A 27930-nucleotide genomic window follows, 5' to 3' on the forward strand; every position below is an offset into this window, starting at 1 on the left:
ATAATTCCCAGCATCTGGGAGTTAATTCCCAACACATCTGGACTGCACCACATTGGGGAAGGTTAATATATATTGGGTATTCTTGTCCACCGTTGTCTCTCTGTCTCTCCATAGTCTCTTGTGTGTCGGATCCCAACGACAACTTCGGCTTCTCCAGCCCGAACGATCTCGCGCTGACTTTTTTCGCTCTGGCAGTGCGAGAGTGGTGACGGATGTTTACACACGCAACCTCTCAATCTTTTCCAGCGCCGAGAGGTCGCATAGGTGAATCAATCGGCGCCCTATTTATCTTTGATAGGCAGGAAAGATCACTGGCATTAAAAAAAAAACCAAACTAATTATGATATTTAGTGGAAAGGTGGAATGGGGAAACACATAGGCTCCCTTTTATCACGCCGCGCGCGATGCACCTTTCGCACCTGGAGCCGCAGTGCTGCCCAGGCGGCTGGCGAAACCAACGCATCCCGTGGAAGGCAGTGCGCGCGCCGTCCAGTAGGGGGAGGGGAGCCGCGCCGTGGCGCGCTTTCTTCTCGGCGCTCCGCCGCGGGGAACGTCGCTCTTGCCTGGGACTCGCCATCGATTCCGGTTCCGGTTCCTTGCGTGACCCGAGAGAATGGAGGTGCAGGCGGCTCAGTGTGCAGAGCGGCTCTGCCGACAGGTCAGGGACCGTTTTTTCGGGTTCCGGGTTGGCGGGAGCGCCTCGTGTGTGGGGCGAAGCGAGCGAGCGAGAGAAACCCAGGTGGGGCGCGGCGGGAATGGTCCCTCATAGCCTGCCTGCTCCTCCCTCACGGGTGGGTCTCCTCTACGTAAGGGAAGGGCCGGCTACGCGCGGCTGGGGGTTGTCTACGCGGCGCTTTCTCTTTCGCCCGATTGTCTTTCCTCGAAATGGCTCTCCAGGCTTTCCGTTTGGGTTATTGGGAGAAGTCTTCAGTTAAGCCCCGCGTTGGGTAGCCAGGGCTGCCCCTGGCACGCTCTTTTTAAGAGCAGAGCCCAGGAGACTGAGAGAAGGGCTGCGTGCTGTGAATGGAGAATAGGCTTCATTCAGAATACATTTTGAATCCTGCATAGGAAGTACAGCTGACTGGCCTGAAACTGGGGTTCCTAAGGATCTCTCCACCCCCACTCCATCTCTGCCCCGTTTTTTAAAGAACATTTCTCATAAGAACCAAAGGTCCATCTAGTCTGGCATTCTGTTCACATGCCTGTGGAGAGCCCACAAGTAGGACATGAGTGAAACAGCACCCTTCCACCCATGTTCCCCAGCAACTAGTGTACAGAGGCATACTGCTTCTGATACTGCAGGTAGCATATAGTCATCAGAACTAGTAGCCATGGATAGTCTTCTCCAGGAATTTGTCCAATCCCCCTTTAAAGCTTTTCAGATTGGTGGCTGTTACTGCATCTTGGGAAGTGAATTCCATAGTTTCACTATGCATTATGTGAAGAAGTGCTTCTCCTTTGCAGCTTTCCCCCTTACATAATGCATTATAATGGCTATGCACATACTTAATTTTCCATATAATTGACTAATGTAATTATTCAGTGTTAACAAACAAAGCCTGTGTTCAAGTTAAATTAAAGACATTTGAATTTCAAAAATGTAATATGTCCATTGTTAATTTATTATAAAGCCATCTTGGGCTTTCTTTGATGGGAAATCTTTATTAGGCCCATCAAAAGGCTCAAACTTTCAAGATCTCATCATCAGACATGTGGAGGAGAATAGTGGAGAGAGAAACTGACTTGGTGGTGGTCACAGTATCATCTGCATGTGGATTCTGAACATACATTCAGTGGACTAGTTCGCACAGCATGGCCAGGCCATTGTGGGTTATTTAACCCATGATGAGCCATGGTGGGCGTGTACAATCATCATTTTGAATAAGTAACTCTCAATTCCAACAGTTGGGGGTTGCACCATGTTGTGTGAACCCAACCACCGTGGGTTATTCAAGGGTTAAATGTCTCTTGCATAACCCCACTAATTGACGTTTCATGCAAACTGGGTCAGTGCGACTTAACCATCAAGCCAATTTTTTCCTCTCCCATTCTCCTACCCCAATCCTGTGTTTTGTAACCACTTGCCTGATAAAGAGATCTGAAAAACTTGCACATTTCTCTGATCTTTTGCTTGGCCTAATAGAGGTATTACACTGATAGGGAATGTGGAGTTTTTTTAATGGCCAAAACAGCTACCTTTGCCTTTTGATGGAAAAGTATAAGATTAATCAAACTTGATGAATGTAAGGGTTCTAAAATCTAACAAATTCTTTTTTCTAACATAAGTTGTATTCAGTCTGTGAAACAGCTAAAGTAAGGTAAAAGCTAAATGCAAAGCGAAACAGCTAAATGTAAAATGAAGAAAAAGCCACCCTTGACAGATGTTCTTTTTAAAAGCTTCTCAAAGAGGCTTTCAATTAAAAATAAGATAGGAACTTTTGAACACTAATGGGACAAACATAAGCAATTAACTTCCTTTGCAATATGGCAAAAGAACACACACATTAATTTTGCTTCTAAATATTTTCTTGTAAAGATCTTTAGGGCATGATCTTATGCATGTTTAGACAGGAAAAAATGTTCTACAACTCCCATATATATAGTTGTGGGACTTTTTTCTTTCTAAACATGCATAGAATTGTGCCCTTAATTATTTGTAATTGTAAGAAGGAGGTGACAAGGATAATAGGTATTTCCATAGTATCTGACATTCTGACTGAATAAAAAGACTACATGAGGAAGACATAACTATTTTCATCACTCTCATGGGTTACATAATGGTCTCATCCAATGTCAGATGAGCAGTCTTCTCTTTCCTCTTCCTACACATACCATGCACATCCAAAATCTGTTCCAGAGGGTCATCTAACCATCCAGATTTGGAGTGTGGAGAACCTGCAGAGTGAGGAGTCCGTTCTACTGGTGGATGGGCACCATTGGATGTAGCCTTATCAGGAGATACTGACCCAGTCTGACTTCAGCAATATGTAGCTATATACATATATTTGGTAACCTTGCTGTTTATTGCGATTGGATCAATTGTTTATTGCAATTGTTTTATTGCAATTGTTTATTGCCTGTCATTGGATCAAGAATGTAAGGCTGTTAGGTTTGAAAACAATCTCACAGCCACAGCATATTTTCAAGCAATGGTATGGCCATAATTTGTTAAACAGTTTTAGTCACAGCAAAAATTTGTGTGTTTTCTCTGTTATCTTGCAATATCCTGATTCTTAATATACTAAGTAATACATTCATTGTTCCTAACAATGAAATATGTTTAAATAAAGGTAATGTATGTGTAAATGTGATTATTATAGTAGTGATGGGTTTCTGCCAGCAGGTTTTGAACACTTCCTAGAAGGGTGGTGTAAAAATTCAAATTCAGAATTTTTTGCATTCCCCCCCCCCCCCCCCACATTCATTTGGAGCTTGTGTCTTTTCTCTTGTCGTTCTTTTTTAGGCATCCTTTCCCTAGTCCTAGTGCTTTTATTCATTGTGGTGGTATTTTGGTTCTTTGTTCCTTACCCAAATACAAAGAAATTTACTTGTCATAATGGAACAGAATGTTTTCACAAATCTTTTCTAAAACCAAACCATGGGTTAACTTGGGGCTGTTTAACCCATGAACAACTCCCAAGTGCCCGGGTTTAAATGTCATAGAAACAACCTACAAAAGCTATATCAAATCCCAAATATTTGTACCTCCTGAGCAGTGCAATTCCATGCATTTTTACTTGAAAGTAAGTTCCACTGCATTCATTAACTCAAGAATCACCACCAAAAGCTGCCATTACATCCGATAAGGATCTATGTCAGCTTGCACTTAGAGACTTCACTATGTTGTTACACAAGCTAAGACATAGATTCTAGAGCCAGGCTACTCCATGAATCTGGTAGCCTTGCCTTTTATATAGTCAGCCCAGCCTTTTTTTCCAAACATGCAGCATAAAGCATATGTGAAGGTCTACAAGTTCAGCGCTTGTTAATGGAAATTAAAGGAAATTAAAGGAAAAGGCTCTAAAGACAGACAATGCTTTTGAAACAAGAAAATAATAGAAAATGTAAAGGAACATAAAGTGAAATAAAAAGGATTTTGGCCTGAACACACCCTTTGGCTGTGATCTTAAACCACTAGATATGTTTGCACATAACTCTAAACCATGACTTAGTGTTATGAGGATGAACCACAAGAAGGATTTCGGACATTTAACTTTCTGTATTAAATTAGCTGAAGTTTGTTGTGACATCTGAACCCTGTCAGACTGTGGTTTAGTATTACTTATGGTTAGTAGAAACAAGCTGACTTCAAACTATAGTTTATGAAGCCATCTTGTTTGCATTAACCATAGTTTACAGCAGATGTAACATTAAACTTCAGTTAATCTAGAATGAAAGTTCCTGATGACCTTATTGTTTCTCCAGAGATTCTCTGCAGCTCATCTTCGTAATGTGAAACTATGTTTTGCCATTATTTATGAACTAAGCCAATGCTTTGGAAGTCCATTTTCTTGAAATGAAATTAATTTCTATTAGACTCCTTAAAATTTTGTGGTGATTATTGCATTGTACTCTTTAAGAGTAGATTAGAGAAATGTTTGGTTAAATTAGTTGGTGTCAAAACCCTTAATGCTATTGCATCATAACAAATGGGTAGCCTCATTGCATTTTTTTTAGCTAGGTCAGGATTGTATGCTTTGATCTTCCCTTCCTTGGTATGAAGTTTTAAAAGTTGCTTTATTACACTTACGTTTTGGTGTAAGTGGGCATTTCCGCAGAAAACTAGTTTAAGTTGGGGTGCTGCTCATTACTAGTGCAACCTGTAGCAAATAAAAATTCTTAAGATCTCCTGATGGCAAATTTTTAGTGTTTATAATTTCCCAGTGATACAACATTACTGAAAGAGATACTCTTCTAAATCACCATGCTAGTTATGCGATAAGTAATTTGATAATACAGTTCAATAGCTAGTTGTATATACTTTGAACAGGGAAACTTGAATGGAGAAACCATGCGAAGATCTATAGACTTGTTTGAAATGATAAGGCATGTTCTTTTGTGCTTTTTGAATGTTTTCAGCCATGACAGACTGTTAGGATTTTGGTAGTTATTTTTGGAATATTTCTAGTACAGATTTTACCTTTCACTCCTTCAGTGGGGTAAAGTAGTATAGGTAAATATATTGGGAGGTACTAGAAGCTCTTAAGCTGCAAAAGGAAGCAATGTAGAAGGTTTGTTGAGAGAGAAGGACTGATGGCTTCACTTCTCTTCCACAGCATAGTTTCCTTTAAAGACCTGATCCCTCTGTTGCTGATTATTGGTGCCACTTTCTTGTCTTCCGCAAGATGAAGTCCTGGGAATAGACAAAATGCTTGCTGCATTTAATTTGTATTTAAATTGGATGCGAAGAAAAGGCAGTAATAACAAAAGCAGGCAAGCTGTTTCTGATGTCAAGGTTACTTTAGCTTTAGTGCTGCTTCCTTCGCTTTCTCATGGAAGAAAAAGCAGGGTGCAACTAAACTGAACACGGCAATATCACTGAGCAGTTTAAGTGCTTTTTGCCCATGGGCCACAGCTGTATAAGGAATCTTTAGTGTTAGACTGGCAGAAAAATAATATTGTCCGTGTTCAGAAGACACCTTAAACCATGGTTTTAACCACGGTGAATAAGCCTTTTTGCCTTGGTCACCATAGTTAAAGCCGTGGTTTAAGGTGTCTTCTGAACACAGCTATTGTCTGTCTGGGTTTGGGAATCCTTGACAGAGGAACTGCTACTTCCTAATGTGGGGCGGGAGTTGTTTTTTCTCTCTCACTCCCCTCCATTCCGTTCTTTTACATCTGTCCTCCAATGGCGGGGGAAATCACTTTGCCTAGCTATAGGGTTGGCATAGTTTTTCATCCTTACCAGGGGAATGAGGAGGATTTGGGTCTTATGCATCTAAGGCCACCACTGGAACACACCTTCCCTTCCATACACTGGCAGTGTATCTATGCCAGGGAAGCTTTTTGCTGGCATACTGGGGGCTCCTCCAGGGATGTACGTGCTGCTACACCAGCAGAGCAGCACTTGCACATCATCCTACAGCCCATCAGAGACCACCTGAAAATACAAGCACATTGAATGTTCCCTGTGAGACATCACCCTGAAGTGTTAGAGTAGGTATCAAAACCATTCGGGCCTTTTGAGTAAAATTATGCTGGTGAATAAAGAGGGATTCTGATAACTCATGTAAGCAATAGTAAAGCTCATAATCTGTAGTCTTTCCTCTCTTTGGTGGGTTCTGCTTGCACTGCATAGAGCAAAGATGGGGAACCTTTTTTCCTTTTGAGGCCCTTATTACCGTGGCCCTAAACTGTTGTAGTTCATGTTGTAGCAGTAGGTATGACCAGAGCAAAAGTGGGTGGAGTTATGGATGCTGCTTCTCTCTTTGTTCACTATGCACCAACCCACTCACCCCCATGTTTGCATCCGGGCATAGTCCTTCCCCAACTCTGAAAGGTTCCCTCCATCAGCTTTGTAGTTGGGGATGCTGCATGAAAGAGTAAATAATAACAATAGCCGGGAGCAGGAGTGGTGGTGTCTGCGGATAGTCTGGAGGTCTGCATCCCCACCCTTAATAGAGCAAGCCCCCACCTACAGTGGAAAATATAGACAACGTTAATAGATGATATTTGCAAACAGCAGTCTTAATCTGCCATACGTGTTGCAAGTGAGCCCTATAATGTCACATGGATGAATAAGAAATGAGCAGTCCTGTCATTTATTGAATCATAGGTCATTGGGCTAAAGATCAAAATTCTAATGAAGTATTCACCAATGATTACTATAAGAGAAGAATGAGCAAGTTATACACAACTGATTTTGTTTGGCTTCCCAGGAAAAGGAAATCAAGTTTCTGACTGCAGAAATTGATCGCTTGAAAAACGTTGGATGTTTGGGAGTTTCCCCAAGCTTGGAGGGATTGCGTGAAGAGAATGCAAAACTTAAATATCGCTTAAATGTTTTACAAAAGGTATGTTTCCTCCTGAATAGTGTGCAATGTGTGAAAAGTAAAAGAATGGTCATGATTCTGGTGGTTCTTAAATGCTGCAATTTGTCATTGCAAAGAGCTGGAGAATGTATGATTGTGACTGGAGTGGTTGCTAGAAACAAAGAAGTTCCTGTGGCAACACCAGGAACTGATAGCAGAGGGCGCTGCAGCCAGGAACAGCAGTAGCCATGGTCATGGTAGAAGAAGCTAGCAAAGGGTTAAGTGGGCCATTGGATAGCGATGGGGCAGAGTTGGGAATGTCTGAATATAAGGAAGCAAGTACTGGCTCAGATGTAGAGAAGGAAACAGAAGCTGCAAGAACTGTGGGAGTGAGAAAGAGAAAGAGAAAGCATCCTAGAGCTGCAGAGTGGGCAGATTGGAGAAGAAGGTGCGCAGAGCCTGTTGCTAGCTGTGTTATAGGAAGGGGTAGAAGGTGGAGGCATAGAGGATACAGTATCCTGCTGGAAGTGGTGAAGAAGAAGGACAGCCACTGTGTTGGGATAACTACAGGCAGGAGTCTCTCTGTGCCTAAGAAGGAGGTGCAACTCAGAGGCCTAGCCAGCTGTTGTACAGAGCAAGGTGAGTCTAACCAATAAACTCTTCCTTCTTTGAGAAAGGACAGGCCTGAGAGTTTGGAGGAAGCTCTCTTTCTCATTGCCCCACTCAGAAATGGATGGAATCAGACACAGCCCAAGAATCCAGAGCCATCAGGACTTATTAGTATTTGTTCAGCCAAGGCATGGAACATTTCTGTAAGCAATGCAAAGCTTTCCTCTCTTTATCAGCCGTAAGGAAAGCAAATTAAGTCTCTGAACTATATATATATGGCTGAAGATAGATATATAGTGATCTCTTGTTAAGGTTATAAACTTGCACTGCATTCGGGAGCCTGGGATTGGAACACCCTGCTCCCTGATCTGATGGGTGTATAATTTAGTTTTGTGTTTCTATCTAGAGCCTTCAAGAGGAAAGACATAGAGGGAAACCATCAAAAGGCATGATTAACATCAATAACCGCCTTCAAGAAATTTTTGGAATGGCCATTAAATCTGCATATCCAGATTTAGAAAACCCTCCACTGGCAGTGACACCAAGTCAACAGCCCAGGTTTGGCGACTACCAGTGTAACAGTGCTATGAGCATAACTCAGGTAATTAATGATGTGAGAACTTTTCCATGGGTATTTAATGCTATATTCCAGACAGTGCAAAGCTACTCAGATGAAAAGATATATAACTCAGTTTGGGGCACATTTTTGTTATTTGTGAGTCTAACTGGGAAAACTATCTACTCCATATCAGCCAGTACTCTTCCTGCCACACAAATGCGTTGTCACATTTGAATTAACACCATACATTGCATATTAAATGACTTGAAAATATTTAAAATGGAGGGAATATAGCAAGATAAACGGCACTGTGTAGGGATCTGCCACTGGCTTCCATGGCGTTTTCAGAGATAGTTTCTATGATTGTGGACACAAGTATGAAAATTTGGGCAGGGTCTCCCCAGGGTTTGTCTAGATATTTAAACACTCCTCTCCCTTCTTTCCTTGTATAGTTCAAGGCGGCCAACAAAAAATAATAAAGGGCAACAAAACATAAAAGTGTTTGGCTCCAAATAAGCCATTTTTAATACCTTTTCCAAACATGGAGTGAGAAAGTCCTATTCACATTCATCCATATAAGCCTCCTGCATGTTAAGATAATCCACAGACACCCTCTTGTCGGACCCAAACCTGTATTTGATTGGAACAAGGAAAAGGGTTTTTCTGTTCCTGTGCCCAGACTCATACTCCTTAACCAGGGAGTTTCATTTTGGCCTTCTGCCAGAGTTAAGACCTTTGCCCCTTAGAGGCTGAATCATAATGTTTGGCCTTCCCATAAATTATATGCAATCCTTCTGGTTTTATGTTATTTTCACTGCTGTCAATTTAAAGAATTTTATTGCTGGCGTCTTCCTGGTTTTTTCTGGTAAGATACACAGAATAGTTAATTTTAAAACCTTAAGAAATGTCTCTTATATTACAACGAACGGCAATATAGTCTTTCACTAGTAGATGAAAATCAGTTTATGTTCCTATCCATATAAGTCAGATCTTGTATCATACCCCTAGGAAAATGGTAAGACTTGTTAGTCAAATTGGCCTGGCAGAAGTTGCTTTCTGAACAATACCGATACGTGCCAACCGGCAGCCTCTCTACGTGAAGCTCTTTTGGAGAAGCAGCCCCACAAATGCATGTTTTCTTCTTCATGGAGCTCATTAGCATATGTGTTTGGGTGTCAGCCAGCCTAACACAAGCTTGCCGTGCCTCTTAAAATATATTTTGACCGCTGCTTTACCCCAATTAAGTCCCTGCTAGGAGTTTCATCTGGGGCAGGTTTCTCAATGTCTGTATTGTTTTAGTACCTTGATGCTATAGAGCCTTCCAAACAACCCCTCCAGAAGTAAGCATGGACCCAAGCTGCTTTATGAACTATCTCCACCTTCATTTTTTTCTGAGTTCTTTCCTTGCCAGCGTCGACACTCAAGATGTCTTGCTGCTTAAGTTATTTTGTGCAGTTTTGCAAGTGCTAGATGTTTACTTAGTTGATAGTTACTTTCATTATAATGGATGTTAATAAACAGGTCCTCCCTTGCTTGTCCCCTGGAACAGCTGGTAAATTTGTATTAAAATAGTATCTCTTCCTATAAAAAGGAATTTCCCCTCACTCTCACCTTCGCTACCAAGAATGTGATTAAAAAGCAGTCAGGCCAACAAAACAAAAGTTTTTTTTACTCTGAGTAAAAGCAATGGAAAATTTGCTGTCTATTAAGTATTCTGGAATTTAGTAACTTGGAATCTAACATTTTAACTTTCTGCACCATATGGGAGAACAGTAACTTGCAGGTTCTTGATTTGTCATGCAAGGTTTTTTTAGTACACTTCAGTATATTCAAAGCTGTTCCGGGAAGCAAACTTTCAGAAACAGTATTCTTATTACCTCCTAAAAGGTGAAAGGGGGAAAGCAGGGTGGGGGGTGGAATGAGTGTGTGTGTGTGTGTGTGTGTGTAGATGGGGGAAAGCAAGTAATCGATCTCTCTTCCTAATAGCCTTCTGGTCCCTCCAGCTGGGAGTTCAGATGCAATATGCTAATGAGCATGTACAAAGACAAAACACATTTGTGATGGCTCTTTCTGCATTGGCAGGTCACATGGAGAGACTGTCGCCTGGCACGTACGCTCCTGTCTTAGTTCAGTGGTTATTCTCTGAAACTAACAATACATTGGAGAGAGCATTATTGCTATAGAGAGTTACATGTTAGAAAGGAACAATTCAAAATTAGAAGCATAGATTTGTCCACCTTTGAGGGCAGGAGTCAATCTGGCTATTGTCCTTCTCTTGTACTGAGCTTTCTCATAAAGAATAGTGATTTCTTTATTTTTGAATGTGTAGAAATGATCTGTAATGAAGTATGAGCCTCTGGAAAGAAATATTTGAAGTGTTCTGCTAGAGGCGGAATTAGCCACTTTTCCCGTTTCCAAGTGCTGGAAATGGATACACAAATGATTATTTGTGTGTTTGAATAACAGTTAAGACTCCAGGATATTTATTCAGTTGATGATTCCCTCTGTTAAACTTACCGTGTGTGTGTGTGTGTTTTCCAGGGAAACATGTTTCCTAACAGATTTCTGTGGAATAGGAATGGTGGTGTGTTTTTTGTTTTTGTTTGCTATAGCTGGCTAGATGAGTTTGTAGAGTTTTGGCTAAGGTGTTTTCTTTTTTCTTCAGTGCGAAACAGCACTGAGCCCTTTTGCTTGTATTTTCAGATGCTGCTCAAGACCAAGGACCAAAAAGTAAGCCCAAGAGAAATTGCTGACAAGGTTGCCAGAAACATTCCTGACAATGAATGCATTGAGAAGGTTGAAATCGCCGGTCCTGGTACAGTTATTCTGTATTTGCTTTTCTGGAACATCTAAATCTAACATTATGAGTATTATGAAAAAAATAATTCAATGGAGTTCTGGGTCCATGAGGGTTGAACCATAAGAGCCTTGATTCAGGAGCCTCTACCCATAAGGAAGTCAGACACCAATATCTATTCAGTCCATCAGGATCATAACATGTACCACTATGACATGCTAGGTTCCATGGGCAGGGAGTTATTGCTATGGAAGAATATTTAATTTGGCATTTTCATCCTTTGAAGGGTTATATCACGTAATAATTCTGTTAGTGAAATTTATTTCTAGTATTGTCTATGATGGATGAGAAGCATATTTTGTAGCACTGTGGTTAAGAGTGAACATATTTGCGCTGTACAAAGGAAATCCACATTTTAATATATTTTTGGTCCAAGCAACTATTTCTACTTTTCATTCCTCTCTGAAGGTTTCATCAATGTTCACTTGAAAAAGGATTTTGTATCCAAACAACTGAGCAGCATGCTGGTGAATGGAGTTCAGCCCCCTGCTATTGGTGAAAGGAAAAAGGTATGATAGTAAGTGATTATTGGTGTCTCTTGAGTACTACTGATGAATGTTCATGGTAATCTGCACATTTTATCAAATATAAATGCCCACTTGTTTAATGCATGCTCAGTCTGCAAATGTTCAAGAGCTGGGATCCAGAGCACTGTATTGCATATTCTTTGCACACGTGGGAACTTTTCTGCTTCTCCTTCTGCCAGCCCCCAGAGATTCTCCCTCTAAAGTTGGAGGTTGCCTTCCGCAGAAGGAAAGCTCAGTCATTCCCCACCCGTTGTGAGCAGAGTTGTTTTGTAAATCATGTCATCCTTAGTAATTTACAGTTTCTATTTGCTGATATGGCGAATTATTACAAATTTATATTGTTTCTTTAAGGGAATGTCAGTTTATACAGTTCATGCTATTTCTACACAGAAGAGTTTTACGTGTATGATTTTTACATTTTAAGAAGCCATATAACTATAGTCCATATGTACATTGGAATGCACAGAATTTTGCAAGTTTAAACCATAGAGAGAGCAATCCTGTGCATCCTAGACAGTGTCTGCAGGACATAGGATTGTTCAGTTTCTAGGATCCAATGCTGGAACCAGGGTGCTAACCTCGAAACCATGCTCCCTTCCCATTCCCCCCTTAGCTGTGCTGACTGCCTCTCCACACTTGGAAACTGAGATGGGGAAAAGGGGGCATTTCCAGGGGCGGTGAGGGAAGTAGACCCGGGTAGTTGTAGTTACACAGCTTCCTGTGCGTGCTCCAGTCTCCTTCCCTCCTGCTCAAAAGTGCTACAGCTAGAGGGGCAAAATTGCCTTTCTAGTGAAAATGCAGACAGCTAGAGCATGGCGCCAAGGATCACCTCTGTGCTTCGGTCCCCTACATTGAACACTTGGCAGCCTCCGACTTCAGAGGCTGCCGACTGTCTCCATAGGATTGCACCCTAAGTAATGTCTTTAGTGCTTTCTTGTCAATTGATTGCCTACGATTGTGACTTGTGTTGGTAGTTGTTGACTACAGGACTACTTGAAAATATTTTGCTAGGAGTTGAATGCACAGTCACATATGAAGAATATTTTGTTGGTATTCTTCTATGTTGGTTTTAGTGTGGTTTAATCTTCTCAGTGCTAATTACATGGGAAATGATGCCTAAGTTTCAGTTGATATAAGAAAGGATATTTGGAGTGGGGATGGGGGCTAATCAGGAAGTTTGTTTGTTGAAGAAGTTTGACACCTTGTAAAGGAGGCAGTAAGATCCTGTTTCTATATATCTCTGCTGGATTTGAGGAGTGCTGAACAGAGAATATTATACAGCAGCCATTGCACACAGAACTTTGTATGGAACTGAACAAATGAACGGCATAAATGGGATTTTGTACATCTCCTGATCAGTGTGGATAGTCTCCAAAACTGTTTAGTAAATATGCGTAGCTTGACAGCATAACCAGGATGTTCCATATGTTGCCTATTATTATTATTATTATTTATTTATATAGCACCATCAATGTACATGGTGCTGTACAGATAACACAGTAAATAGCAAGACCCTGCCGCATAGGCTTACAATCTAATAAGTTGTAGTAAACAATAAAGAGGGAAGGAGAATGCAAACAGGCACAGGGAAGTGTAAACAGGCACCGGGTAGGGTGAAGCTAACAGTATAGAGTCAGAACAAATTCAATATTTGAAGGCTATAGGGAAAAGAAAAGTTTTTAGCTGTGTTTTAAAAGCAGTGATTGAGTTTGTAGTTCTCAAGTGTTCTGGAAGAGCGTTCCAGGCGTAAGGGGCAGCAGAAGAAAAAGGACGAAGCCGAGTAAGGGAAGTGGAGGTCCTTGGGCAGTCGAGAAGCATGGCATCAGAGGAGCGGAGAGCACGAGTGGGGCAATAGTGTGAGATGAGAGAGGAGAGATAGGCAGGAGCTAGTCAGCATGAATGTTTTTTCCATGTGTGCACTATGTACATGCAGTGGTCAATGTGAAATCTTCCAACATCACTTGAATGTCGATTTGAATCCAACTTCATAGTTTTGACAGTGGCAGATTTGGAGGGTGTGTGGAGGGTTGTGGGGAGAGGATAGGATAGGATGAAGAAATCCCATTCCACCAGTGATATCTGTTCCACTGGTGGAACAACTAAGTTAGATCCAACCCATTGTTATAATGACCATGTAATATAGACATTTCCCTGTTTACGCTGTTAATATGTGCATGTTTCCTACAGTGTCTAATGAATGTGTACAACATCCAGTATAGATGGTTATTGTCCACTCACAATATAAATCATAACATAAGAAGATCCATACTGGATCAGACCTAAAGGCCTATCCCAGTGTTATATTCCCACAGCGCTCAACAGCTGCTTGTGAGAAGCACCCAAGCAAGATATGAGCGTAGCAGCACCCTCTCACTCATGTTCCCCAGCAACTGGTATATAGATGCATGTGGATACCAAAATATGTGTGTGTGTGTGTGTGTGTGTGTGTGTGTGTGTGTGTGTGTGTGCGTGCATGCATGCTGCACTGTTTAGAATTAACTTATTTTTCATTTCTTCTATGTAAGGTGGTGATTGATTTCTCCTCTCCTAATATTGCAAAAGAGATGCATGTTGGTCACTTGAGGTCAACTATAATTGGGGACAGCATGTGCCGTCTCTTTGAATTTGTGGAGTATGATGTTCTAAGGTAAGTCCAAGCATAGTGGAATTGTAGAATTGCTCCAAACGTGTCTAGGCATATACTGTTGTGGAGTAACTTAAAGTACATTCTCAGTAACTTCTTGTATAGCAATACTGTTGTGTCACAGAAGTGCTACTCATTTATGTGTGTCTCTGCAAAGGTGTTTCCAATCCTGCACATACACAGTATCCTTATTGCTACTCTTTCTCCTGGTATCCTTTCAGAAAAATAGTTTTGCTGAAACTCATAACCTGATTTACAAAAACATGCAAATTGAGTGACTTAAGCTCAGGAAGTTTCCATAACTCTGTTTTCACATTTTCTTTGGTGCTGTAGATGAACAAGCTAAAATAGTACACTTCAGAATAAGGCATGCATCTTATCCACCAGTTTTGCTCAAAAGTGATCGTTTCTTGTTTAAGTTGCACTTTTCATTTTTTTGTGCTCTTTACTACTCAGATTAAACCATTTAGGAGATTGGGGTACCCAGTTTGGAATGCTTATTGCTCACCTGCAAGATAAATTTCCAGATTACCTGACTGTTTCTCCACCCATTGGAGATCTTCAAGCTTTTTATAAGGTATTTTTTAGTTTAAATACATGGCCGTTCCTACTGTTACTGCTTAGACGATTGCCTCAGACAATTCTAGATGCTGTCCACAACACTGAAATGATATGGATCCCAGCCCATATGTTTTTTGTCTAAGACCAGAAGAAAGCATTCTGGTGGAGAGAGTGGAAAAGTAGTTCCAGAGGTAAGGAACACGTTACAAAATTCCTTACATGAGAGCCATTCCTTATGGAGGCATTGTTTCACATTGCAATTTTACCCCCAGGTTTCTTGCAAATTCCTGAACTTTTATGTAAGAACCTTGTAATGTTTGAAGGGAACTGGTGCAGAGACATAGGATGATAGGATTAATCTACTGTAGAGGCAGTGGACAAGAATAAACTTGATTTTAAAACAACAACATTAAAGTATTTTAATCATTCAAAGCTTCAATGCATTTCATCCCTCCTTACTGAAGTAAAGGCTTTTTGTTTAAAGATTGCAAGAATTGCTTAGTCATCGTGGTCCAATGGAAGAAAATACCCATGCAGACAGATTCTGCATGCACATTTCTCATTGCTAAATATGTCCGATCCATGTTCCCAGGCTACATGAGGGTTTGGGGCTAAATGAATGAGCCCTGTGCTTGTGGCCTTATTCTTCCTCCCTCCTACTCTGCCTTGAAAGGCAGCCTAGAAATATTTTAAATAAATATATAAGTAAATGCTTTGTTTCATCATTGGGACTGCAACAAACATACCTAATAAAAGATAGTTTTGTTGTTGACTAGTATGACTTTTTAGCATCAAATATTCCTCATGATGGTTCATCAGAAACTCCAGGTATTGTACAGCATTTACAGCAGTTACAGTTCCTGGATTGCCGTGTACTGACCTATTTAGGATCCTTTGTGATATTAATGATAAGCAGTATGAAACTGAAGGAATACTGCCCTATTTGTCCCTACCTGTGCTTCAATTTGATTTTTGTATGCTGTAAAGGATATTATTTCATGGTGTCTGAATTCTTTTTACCTTAGGAATCAAAAAGAAGATTTGACACAGAGGAAGAGTTTAAAAAGCGTGCTTATCAGTGTGTGGTCCTATTACAGAGCAAAAATCCAGACTTCATTAAAGCGTGGAAACTGATCTGTGATGTATCCCGGAAAGGTGACTCTTGGAAATATATCTCTGTCTTTCTTTTTAAAAAGCCCTTTGCTTTTTATATGGATCAGTCATGGCTGCTTTCGAGCTGCTTTCCTTCAAAGGGTAGGATTTGTGGTCATAGTTTAAGGAATCTTAAACTAAAACTTAAATCTTGTAGAGCACTGCTGGAAGGACAGGAGCTTTTTCATTTATAGTGCACGGTGAATATACCTGAAAGAAACACATTTTCAGGAAACTAAGCAAATCACCATTTGGAGCAGAGAATTTTGGGGGTTGGGTTCAGAATTGCCCTTCCTCAAACAAAAGACCAAGATCCAGTGGCAGCCCTGGGTCCCCAGAACCAACCCCCACTCTGTTCTGGAGTGTCTCCCAATCCTCCACAGTATCTTTTCATGGAGCTGAAGGGGGAATTGGTGAAACACATCTCTTCCTCCTCCAGCAGAAGCGTTTTGTAAGCTGAATTCCACTCACACGATCTGGATTCAATCCTGATGGTTTTGCTGCATATTTATTGGTGTATGATTTGAAGTTGTAATATTTTTTAAAGTGGCAAACAACAGCTAACATAAACCCTTGTTGAAATGCTCACAGCGTTTTGTGAGCCTTTTTTTTTTTTAGTGTGTCTGATGTTTAATTTTTTGGAGACTACATGATCCTCCATTGTACAGCTCTTCTTGCATATCTAGCTAGGTGTGCATGTGAGAATGGCATGGCAGCAGAGCTGTTCCTTATGCTCCATCTATTATATGCAGGTAAAATATTGTGCTATTGTCACCGGAAAGTTGTTTGCAAGAATATTCTGTAGTGGTTAACATGAACTTTGGGTGTGCTTTCTGTGATCATGTGAAAGGGTTGTTGAAGTTAAATTTTGTCTAGCAGAATTGGTTGAGAAAATTGGGGTGGGGAGCTGGGTCCATTGTCGGAGCAGTGTATCTGGTCTCGGACCCATGAGTTCGAAATATCCTGTGGCCCCCCTTATGTCTAGGGGCCATAAGATTGCTCCTTGAGCAACTTATTTAATAGTGAGCAAAAAAGCCAGTACCCAGTCTTAATAGACTTCCATTTCTATATTTTACTGTAATGTTAATGATCCTTTTTCCAGAGTAAGGACAGGCATCTCAAATCCTTCATTTTGTTTGTTTGTTTGTTTCATTTCACTTGTTCAGAGTTCCAAAAAATCTATGACTGTTTGGACATCTCCATAATTGAGAGAGGAGAATCATACTACCAAGATATGATGCAAGATGTGGTGAAGGAGTTTGAAGAACGAGGTAAAACATCTATTCACATTATTGGAAGTAAAACAACTGAAGCATTTTCCCACTGTAATCAGTGTGATGCATTTCTAAAGCTTTCAGAGAAGCTTATATTTTATTAGAGAAGCCTGAGCATGTTCTTTTCACTTCTTTCCATTTAAACAAAAGTCTATGCTTTCTAGTTTTCTATTGTCCTGTTTTCTAGATCAAACAGCTGCAAATGAGAAAGACTTTCCAAGGATGTCTTTATGCTTAGGTCAGCTCTGCTGCATTTTAAGAAACCTTTTATTATTGTTATTTGTCAGCAGTATAGAATTTTTCAAACCTTACCCTGTCCCTGTTTGCATTCTCTTCCCCTCCTTATTGTTTTATTATGATTTTATTAGAATGTAAGCCTATGCGGCAGGGTCTTGCTATTTACTGTTTTACTCTGTACAGCACCATGTACACTTATGGTGCTATATAAATAATAATAATAATAATAATAATAATAATAATAATAATAATAATAATTCTTGCTGACCTCATGACAGCCCAATTAAGATGAAAGATGGTGACTTGCCCAAGGTTTTCTATATCTGAGAAGCATTTCGAACGTGGGTCTGTTACGGCCTACAGCCTAACACTAAACTGTCTCTACTGCTCTACACAGTAATGAAGGCATTTCCACACTACCTGAGATCCATTGCTCAACTCTTTCAACATCTTTGCTAAAATGTAATTTTCAACCACCCTGCAACTCAAAACCATTTGTCTTTTCTGCCTCCAGTAACAGGAGAGATCATTTCCCCCTCTAGCTTTTCAGTGAAACCCTTTAAAATATTTAAGGCTGTTTTATGTTGTGCTCCATTCTTTCCTGTCTTCATATTTTCTCTAGATGAAGTATTACCTTCTTGTTGATTCTAACTCTTAGCTGGAGTTCAGTACTAGTAAGCCATGCCAGTTGGTTTGATACTGTTAGTTCCAGTGTTTTTGGATGTAGGGTTTATCATTTCATGCTGTACTGGTGGTTTTAATTTTTGTGAACCAACCAGAGAGCTTCAACTATTAGATGGTATAGAAATGTAATAAATAAACACATAGAACTCATTGGTCCTGTTCAGATGACATGCTAAGCCATGGTGGTTAAGCACTTTGAGCTAAACATAATGGGTTTTTTAGCATGTAGTGTGAATCAAGTGTTGTGTGAACCATTCCTAACCAGGATGGCTACAAACCACAGTTTAAACACACTCACTAACCATTTGCTGTAAAAGGATTAGTGGCCTAACCATGGCTTAGCATGTTGTCTGAACAGGCCCATTGTATTGGAAAGCCTGGATTCGGAGTGTGGCAAACCTAATGGAGGGTTGGTCCTGCAAGAATTGCTGGGGTTCATGTCCTGTTGATGGGATTTCCAAGCTTCTGATTATCACAAGCTGGGAATTAAATAGGGTACTGTCTGAATTTGCAGAGATAATATTTAGATTTGATTCTTGATCAGACTTGGGCTGGCAGACTACATGCAAATTTGGGGGCAGGGGCAATTTTGGGGGAAGTACCAGATTGGAGGGGGGAGGTCCTAAAGCATTCTTTTGCATCTCTGCCTAGTTCCCTCCTGCAAATGACTCACCCAGGATGTAGGTTCCATTGCTGGCCTCTGAATGCAGATGTTAAACTTAGCTCATGTGAAAATGGTCCAGTGGTGGGTAAGGTGTGCTGGAGAGAAATGGCAGATGCAGAGGTTTTAAGCACTCAGCCTCCTGCCTGTTCCTATCTACATGTATATGAGGATATGCACTTACCAAGAAAATCTGTTGGTTTTTCGTCATTATGACCACATGATATATTACGTTTTTAAACCTTCTTTGTTAAATGCTTTTCTATAAGTGTTCTTATTTGTACATCACTTTTCAGTGTAAAATATGCTTTGCTTTCGAAGCCTTAACCCTATTTGTCATTTGTTTCTCTATGGCTACCAATAGTTCACTTTCTTTCTTTAGGGTTTGTGCAAATGGATGATGGCCGGAAGATTGTGTTTGTTCCAGGGTGTTCTATTCCCTTGACAGTTACGAAATCTGATGGGGGGTTTACATATGACACCTCAGACTTAGCAGCTCTGAAGCAGAGGTTGTCAGAAGAAAAGGCTGATATTTTAGTTTATGTGGTAGACAGTGGACAGGTGAGTCTCTCTGACTTCTATCTTGTATTCTTTTGTTTTTCAAAGCTTTTCCCCCTTTTTTTTCCTTTTGGGTACCAATGTGACACTAAAACCACACATGGGTTTATTCTTTCCTTTCTGGCAATTTATCCTTTCATCCCAAAGCAGGATTCTAACTAGTAATAAGTTATACATACCCACGCCTTATTTTAAACCTATGTATTGAACCATCTAATTCAGTATTATAGAAATCAGAGTCAATCAACTCCTTTTATAACAGAGATGCCTGAACAAAATAATAGTTTTCTGAAGCAAATGAGCAAAGCCATGTAAGCATTTTTCTCCCTTTAAGAGAACCCTTTATCATTGTGCCACTGCTAGTGTTTTACTAGGAGCATACGTAGGAGTCATAATTGACAACTGTTGAATTAATTTCACCTTGTTTTGCAGTCTGTGCACTTGCAAACAATATTTGCAGCAGGTCAGATGATTGGCTGGTATGACCCCAAAGTGACCAGAGTAATTCATGCCCCATTTGGAGTAGTGTTGGGAGAAGACAAGTAAGTTTGCAAATCATTTCTTCAATATACAGTAGATTGAATACTATTGCTAATCACATGGGAAGGCTCAGTGTCATCCTCTGTTGATGATTGATTGTCATTTTTGTAAACCGCCCAGAGAGCTTCAGCTATGGGGCAGTATATAAATTTAATAAATAAATAAAATAAATGTGATCACAAAGTAGTCCCTATGCATGCCAGCTTTATACTTTAGGTCCTCTGTCCTTGTATGTTTAAGAAAATCCTTTGTGCATGCACATTAAGAAATCTCCAGATTTTTCCTTCCAGTTGCAGCTCTTCATGCCACATCAGAAGTTATTCTAGAGCAGTTCCCATCTTCTAGAGCTTGGGGTGGGGAAACCTGTGACTGATGGGCTGCATACAGGTCTTGTCCTGATTTCATATGAGGCGGCACGCTCACACACATTTACACACAGACATACACATTGTTTACATGATGCTCCAGGCTCACTGTGGATTATTTAACCTACGTTGAGCCACGGCGCATGTTGGGTGCTATTTTGAATATGCAATTCCCAATGAGGTTACATCGTGTTGTCCGAAACCAGCCATTGGAGGTTGTGTGAGGGTTAAACAACCTTCGCATAACCCTACAACATATGGTCTTCCTTCCACCCCAGAAAATCCACTGTAGAATGGGGGTGAAGAATTTTTTTTCCTATGAAGGAACATTCACCCATAGGAAAAGTAAATCTAGGTTGTAACTTATGGCAAACAGTCCTTCAAATTCCACCCACTATTGGCTTTGACTCCATCGACCACTGGGTGTGATACTGTTTGCCGTTAAGTTAAAACCTAGATTTACTTTTCCTATGGGTGAATGAAAGAATTATCCTCTGACTAATTTAGGGACACAGCATATAATTTGAGAATTAGTCAGAGGATAATTCTGCTGAACTGTAATGTATGTGTGAGTGTAGCCATGTGGGTTAGAGGCTGGGTGTCTGCATTGGGATAAAAACCTTTTCTGACTATACACCCAAGCATGAAAGACAAAACAAACTTTTTGTTACATATATGCTTGCAATAAGCTATGTATTTGGGATGATACATCCATGGTGGTGAAAAGACTATTAAAAACTATTTACGTCTGGAATATAACTTTCTATTTGCTACCAGGAAAAAGTTTAAAACTCGTTCTGGGGACACAGTACGGCTGATAGACCTTCTGGAAGAGGGATTGATGCGATCAATGGACAAACTGAAGGAGAAAGAAAGAGATAAGGTACTAGGTTTCTTTTTTCCCTGACACAAGAAAGGAGAAAACTTTTAATTCTTCTACTACTGTCTGGCCCTTGTCAGGAAGCATATAGTTGACTCAGTCTTACCATTTATTTAGCCAACCTTATCACATAATGGCAAGGAATTCGCTGTTTTAGTAGCAGTACTTTTCTCAGACTTTGCCTGCGGTGTTGGACCCACAGCTAAAGGTTAGGAAAAAGGCTCACCAAGGTAAAAAATGGCAGTATAAACATTGCTCATGTCCACAATTTCACCTGCTGTATTTTGTATTTGGGTTTTCCAGAGTACAAAATGCATGTGCACCCCAAGTATGAAAGCGCACGTGTCCTTTGAGGTATATTTGAGCCACATCGAAAGGATGTATATCTTATAGTATGCATTTTTTGAGGGCATGCATTGAATTTTATCTTCATTTGCTTTCACACAGTAGGATATATGCTTATTTTGCCGTTGGGCATTCTACTGTATTTTGCCGTTGGGCATTCTACTGGAGGAGAAAATGTAGCAGGTGCAGTTGTTCAGACATCAGGCAGGCAAGAAGGAAAGAGAACTGGTGGGGGGCTTTTAGGGCTCAGGTGGTGAAAAGGTCACGGATAAGTACTAAAAAAGTGAAAAGTCCTATCCTCATTCAATATTGCACCAAGGAGGGAAGCAGTTCAGTCACTTGACTCAACTAGAGGACCAAGGAAAATTAGATGGGTTGGCTGGAGATTGTCAAGCAGCAATCTGTGCTACCTTCTCAGCAGAATGCTGACAATTCCATAGGGAAACCTTTCTCACCTTTTAGAAAAGGTGCAACTCGTTTTGTACAACGCACCGGACAGGTGTTATATCTGTTATGTATTACTCAGAGCCTAGCCTTTATAGTATTACAGAAGTGTGGTGTCTGAGTTTTACTGTACTGTTGGCTCTAAAATGAGGATATCTATTCAGAAGTATTGATTGTAGATACTACCTTTCTGCTATGATGTTTGGTGTAGGTGTCTGGCTCTTATCAGGATTTTCCGGATAAATGGATGAAAGAATGAGAAATAGCAACTTTGAAAGAATGCACATTGGAGGCTGGCCAAGGAGACTAATGTACAGAGCTTTTTCTTCCACCAGATTATAACATCTTCCTTCACAAAGACAAAAGCCAGAATTGTTGTTTTAGTCGGTAGGGAGAAAAACCAGGATCTGTTCTGTTATTCATGAGAAATCCTTTTAAAACCAGCCTTTTAAGAAGAGAGGCTAGATTTGAATTTCCCTCATGGAAACATTTTGAAGTAATAACCGATTCTAGATTATTGAGCAAATCTACAACAGTTGTCATTATCGTAATGTGCTGCATAGTACCAAAGATAGTTTTATGGAGGTTTATTAGTGGCCATAATAGCTTAAAATGGAACCTCTTGATGGACATTCAGTATGCCTCTGATTATCAGAAACAGGGTATAAAATGTGTCCTGCTGCTCTGGTGTATCTCTTTGAGACTTTCACAGGATCGTCTCATCGGCCACAGCTGAAGTACAGGGATAGACTTTTTCATGTCTCAGATGCAAAGTCAAAATGCCCTCATCTATTTTTTAAAGCAGGTGGTGTTGGAGGCAAGAAAACGCTTTCCTTGTCTCCCACCCCCACATACTTACATGCACATACTACCCAATGCTGCTCCTTGAGCTCATAGATGGGACTCTTGATCTGGTCCAGCAAGGTAATTCTTATGTTCTCTTCGCATTCCAGCAGATGGCAGCAGAGTATCGAATGAAAGGTTGGCAGTTCATTGTACATTGGGTTTGTGGTTAAATTACCTCGAAGTGCTAAGTATTGCTTTATACCTTATCAGGAGTACCCACCACTTCCATAGCTTGTCCGATGCTACTCTGAGGGTATAAAACTTCTGCCAATGTCGTTTAGTTGTCTTAAGGGAGTTATTTAACTATACCTAGTTCAGCTAAGTGTGTGGTTGGAAGGTATATACCATGTTGTAGTGGAATATGCATTCTAGTGATTAGAATTAATGAGTATTTTATCTTATAGGAGTGACTAGTTCTGTATGTATGTGTTGTGAGATAACTATGAGTAATAGAATATATTCTTAGAAATAGACGGAGGCGGCCAGAATGCTTTGGTCGAGTAGCTTAGCCTAGCAGAAAACCCTATTTCTGAGTGTTACTAGTATCAGTGGCAGACCTGGCTACATTGAAAAATTAGGAATGGTGGCATGACCAGGTCCAAAACTAAAGATGAGGTCATTGGCATCACGAGAGTTATAAAAAGCATAGCCTTGATTAGTTTAAGAGACAGATCCTGAGAGAACCAGAACTCTGGCATACGTGCTTAGGCTGGCTTTGCCCACCATGCCTTCAATTTAGGTAAATATGAACCTTTGATATTGACTCTTATGTAGAGAGGAACCTAGGTTTTACTATGTTACCAATATGCTTGCTACTACATTATACTTTTAGTGATTATAATTTGTGTGTATTTAGGAATGTTTGATCTGCCTCATCTTAGCTAAAGCTTGTTATTCCGTTAGACTGTTTGAGCAATAAAAATGTATTCTCTGATACCATATTTGTGGTTTTAGCTTGAAGGAAGTTTCAAAGACAGCTACTATATATTGAATTTTTAAAGCCCAAAACACTCGTTATCACTGAGTGGAGGCTGTCCATTAAAGCCATTGTATTCTGTCTTGATCTGATGAATCTCAGATACACCCTTTCAAGTTTAGGAAACAAACTAGTCAGATGGAGTGAGAAACAGTTACTTATCTTAATGCCTTCCTCAGAACATGTTAAAATGCCCTAAAAATGATGGTCTTGACAATTTGACAAAGTGTAGCACTTACAATACGGATAATTTGAGGTTCATATGTGATGTTTAGTACACTTGAGAATTCCTTTCATAGAGTAAAAATGAGTCCTGTAGCACATTAAAGGCTGACTCATTTATTGCAATGTGAGCTTTCCTTGACAAGAATCTGATTCACCAGGTACATGTGCTTCCCATCCCACCCCAGGCCTTTGGAGTTAAAGTAATGCCCACCAAGAATTTCCCTTTCATGCCAGACTCTAGATCAGGGGTAGGCAACTTCTGGCTCTCTAGAAGTTTTGGCTGACAAGTTCCATCATCCCTCACCATTGACTATTCTGGCTAGGGTTAATGGGAGTTGTAGATAGTTTTTTGGAGTTGTACACCTTTGCATGTGCTAAAATGGCACACAATCCAGTGGGCAGAAGAGAATGCAAGGATGATGGAAGCAATTTTTGAAAGAGCAACTAATGCAGTATATAGCAATAAAGCACTTAAGCACAGCTTTTCATACTTAGACTATTTTTGAATCGCCTAGTCACTCAATGAGCATTTGAAGCAGTATGTACATTTAATAGTGGATATATGAACTTTAGGGTACAGGGGAGGAGACAAAAAAATCTTGTTATCACTGATTCACATAGATGAGATATAACAAGTAACCCTTCATATTTTTTCTAAACAAAATTAGTTGTGAAGTCTGTTGGATATGACCTTCCCCTTAGATTCATTTCAGTTGCTGCTCACTCGGGGGCATTTCTTAAAGGTTCTCCCTATTTTTCCATCTTGTTTGAGCTTTGTTCTTTATTTCTCTCATAGGTTCTTACGCCTGAAGAACTGAAGGCAGCCCAGACATCAGTAGCCTTTGGCTGTATTAAGTATGCAGATCTGTCCCATAATAGAATAAACGATTATATCTTCTCCTATGATAAGATGCTGGATGACAGAGGAAATACCGCTGCTTATTTACTTTATGCCTTCACTCGAATCAGGTAGGGGAAGGGTATTTATCAACTGTTATTAACCAAACAGGGGCTTCATTCTACTCCAAGTTGGCTTTACCTTTTCACAGGACTTCTTGCAACAGTTTTCTTGTTTGTAGTATTCTTTTGACAAAACAGAGGATTCCTGCTAAGCTGGTGGGGTTCATTGAAGCTTTTCCATTATGTATTATGTGCCTAGTATTTCATCTATGCATTTTAAGCTACACTTTCTTTTCTTTTTTCCACATGAGGACTGTCTGATAGCCCAGTGAGGCTATTGAGAAATTTAAATTTGAGGATTTAAGCCCAGTGGTTTTTGTGCTTGACTAGGGTTTGGGAATGTAATACCAATAAAATATATTATGTCAAACTTGTTTCACAATAACTCCAGTCATTAAGTTGGATCCAGGATTTGACTCCCGTTGACTCCTTCATTCTGCAGGAAGCTCCTGATCCAGCGGAGCATTTCCCATGGGACGAATGGAGGCCACCATTTTAGTTCGTTATCCTCTCCCTCTGTAGACCCCCCTCCCCCTCCCACGATCTGAAAGATTGGAGAGGTGACACTGTCGGGGCGGGGAGGAGAAATGGGTGAAAATCCCCTCCCTTCTCTTTCCACCAACAGGAGCATGTTGGACAGAACTCTGCTTGTCGATGCTCCTACCAGCAGAATAAAAAACTAAATCCATCCTATTAACTTTATTTCCAGCTAGGATTTCAAAGGGTTCCATTGCACACCAATAACAGATTGATACTTTTTTTAAAAAAAAAATGTACGCGAGTTAGCAATCATTTTAGAATATCTTTTTTCTTGTATCCTTCCCTTTCAATATGTGCAAAGTTTTTGGTAGGGTGACAAGGCTGGGTCTCTTTTACAAATCTAACATGAGGCTTGTTTCTATGACAGATCTATAGCAAGGCTGGCCAACATTGATGAAGGGGCACTGCAGAAGGCAGCAAGAACTACAGAGATAATATTGGACCATGAAAAAGAATGGAAATTAGGCAGATGCATTTTGAGATTCCCTGAGATTGTTCAAAAAATATTGGATGATCTTTTACTGCACACTCTTTGTGACTATCTTTATGAACTGGCCACCACATTTACTGAATTCTATGACAACTGCTATTGTGTGGAAAAAGACAGACAAACTGGTAAGTTGAGTTAGCTTTTTACTTTATAAAGAAGAAATGGGACACATGTGGAGGGATGCAAGGGCCAAGGAAAATTAAGACAGATACCCTTCCTTAGAGATGTAAAATTTCAGGAAATTTTGAAGCCATGGGGAAAAAAAACCTGTTTTTTCCCCAGGTTTTTTTGTGGAAAAAACGGGATTTTTCGGAAAAACTGAAAAAATGCAGTATTAGCACTTTTTACAGATTGAAAGTCACTTTGTTACTTTAGGAACATAAAATGTAATTATGTACATGTTTGGCATAAAATCACATTTGGTATATTAAAAGTACAGTGTATTCAAGGAATTAGTAAAAATTGAATTTACTCTTAAAAAATTTACTTTTTTGTAACAAATGGAGGTACAAGCTGCTGAACTGTAAGGGACCTCTTTGGTTTTGGCAGTTTGTGAGGAACAGGCAAAAAACAATTAAAAAACCCACAAATGAACAGAAGAAGCCATCAACATTAATAACAAAGAAAATTATTTATGTCTCCTCTAATCCTCCACAGTGTCAAGCAGACATAAAGCACCCATTCCCATAAAAAGAACTGAGAAAAAGGGGGGACCAAGATTCAGTGAATATGCATAAAATTTAATCAGACTCATTTTCTGAACTATAGGTATCGCTATCAGTTTTAGTCTCTGCTTCAGTGGCAGTGCCCTCTAGAGGCAGAAATGCATCTTGTTCTTGCATTTGAGAGTTGTAGTCTCAGTTTGCAACCTAGGACTTGCTTATCCTTGGTGTACAGAAATTGTAATAATTTGATACTGTACATAGTTTTTAGAAATCATTTGGAGAAGTAAATATATGAGCACCTTGTCTTAAACATCTTGCTAAATAAAACATTCCATAATCCATTTTTCCGTTTGTCGGAAAAACCTCGAAAAAGCCTTCGGGAAAAGAAATGGGGGGGGGACAGCCCAACCCCCCCCCCCGAATTTTTCCAGGTTTTTTTCCAGGCCTTCACATCTCTACCCTTCCCCCAGGGCACTTGGTCAACATCCTACACAGAAAGAACTGCTACATACATTTCCAAGCGTCTGTGTAAATAGAAAGGCTAGAAACGTGCAGTTTCACAAGGAGTATATACATCCTTTTATGTAAGCTCATACCATAATGGGAAAGGTTATTGTGGACATATAGACTGCTTAACAGGATGAACTCCATGCCCAATGAGTTCTTATTCTATGGATACAAAATAAACATTTTTAGGGCCGTGGTTAATCTGTCCTTCCATTTCCCCTGCTGGCAGCATTCTTAGGCCAATTACTTTCCTAGCTGCCTGCCCAATTTTAACATGCATTGGGTAATTCAAGAGAAAACATTGATGCCATTTTCTTAATAGAGCATCACTGTGCTAACCTATTTCACCCTAAATGCACTTGTCTGATGATAGAGTTAAGCAGCAGCAAAGTACTGTAGTGGCTGCTTATAATCTCGCTGTGTCGCAGCTGCGTCCTTGATTGGAGCTGATTATCACAATTGGCCAAATAATGAAGGCAGCCTTACTAGATGTACTGTAATAACTGTGCAGAAATGTAAATAGAACAGGGTGGTAAGGCTGACTTTACTATATATCTCATGCTCTCTTGTGCTGTTTATGTCTCTTATTTAGGCAAAATAGTGAAAGTGAACATGTGGAGAATGCTCTTGTGTGAGGCGACAGCTGCTGTTATGGCCAAAGGTTTTGACATCTTGGGGATCAAGCCTGTCCAGAAAATGTAACTCCACCAACTTGTAATTTCCTTTTTACAGACTTGCGGAAATCACATTAGTTGACTATCATGGCCCATTATTTGAAAATTAAACTAACGAATGCTGAAGTGTTGTTGTCGCTTACTTCATGTAGGGTAGTTGAGAGAAATGATAAGCCACT

At 40.1% G+C, this 27930-nt stretch overlaps 1 protein-coding gene across 1 annotated transcript; it reads left to right on the plus strand.

Moving 5' to 3' along the window:
- The first annotated feature begins 580 nt into the window (after window positions 1-580).
- RARS1 (arginyl-tRNA synthetase 1) lies at window positions 581-27877 on the plus strand. Its single transcript, XM_063120564.1, has 15 exons — window positions 581-658; window positions 6879-7013; window positions 7987-8181; window positions 10843-10954; window positions 11405-11505; window positions 14049-14170; window positions 14624-14744; window positions 15754-15883; window positions 17047-17151; window positions 19119-19297; window positions 19727-19836; window positions 20977-21082; window positions 24712-24884; window positions 25783-26030; window positions 27670-27877. Exons 1-15 carry the CDS (start codon window positions 614-616, stop codon window positions 27777-27779), a joined length of 1992 nt encoding a protein of 663 aa, XP_062976634.1. The 5' UTR covers window positions 581-613; the 3' UTR covers window positions 27780-27877.
- The last annotated feature ends 53 nt before the right edge of the window (window positions 27878-27930 follow it).

The sequence above is a fragment of the Elgaria multicarinata genome, chromosome 3, assembly GCF_023053635.1.
Source record: "Elgaria multicarinata webbii isolate HBS135686 ecotype San Diego chromosome 3, rElgMul1.1.pri, whole genome shotgun sequence".
Lineage (NCBI taxonomy): Eukaryota > Metazoa > Chordata > Lepidosauria > Squamata > Anguidae > Elgaria > Elgaria multicarinata.

Excerpts from the sequence above, each read along its gene's own strand:
- RARS1 (XM_063120564.1), top strand. The coding sequence starts at position 614 with ATGGAGGTGCAGGCGGCTCAGTGTGCAGAGCGGCTCTGCCGACAG. Across the intron at positions 11,506-14,048 it reads CTATTGGTGAAAGGAAAAAG|GTGGTGATTGATTTCTCCTC; the intron begins GTATGATAGTAA and ends CTTCTATGTAAG. Across the intron at positions 24,885-25,782 it reads TATGCCTTCACTCGAATCAG|ATCTATAGCAAGGCTGGCCA; the intron begins GTAGGGGAAGGG and ends TTTCTATGACAG.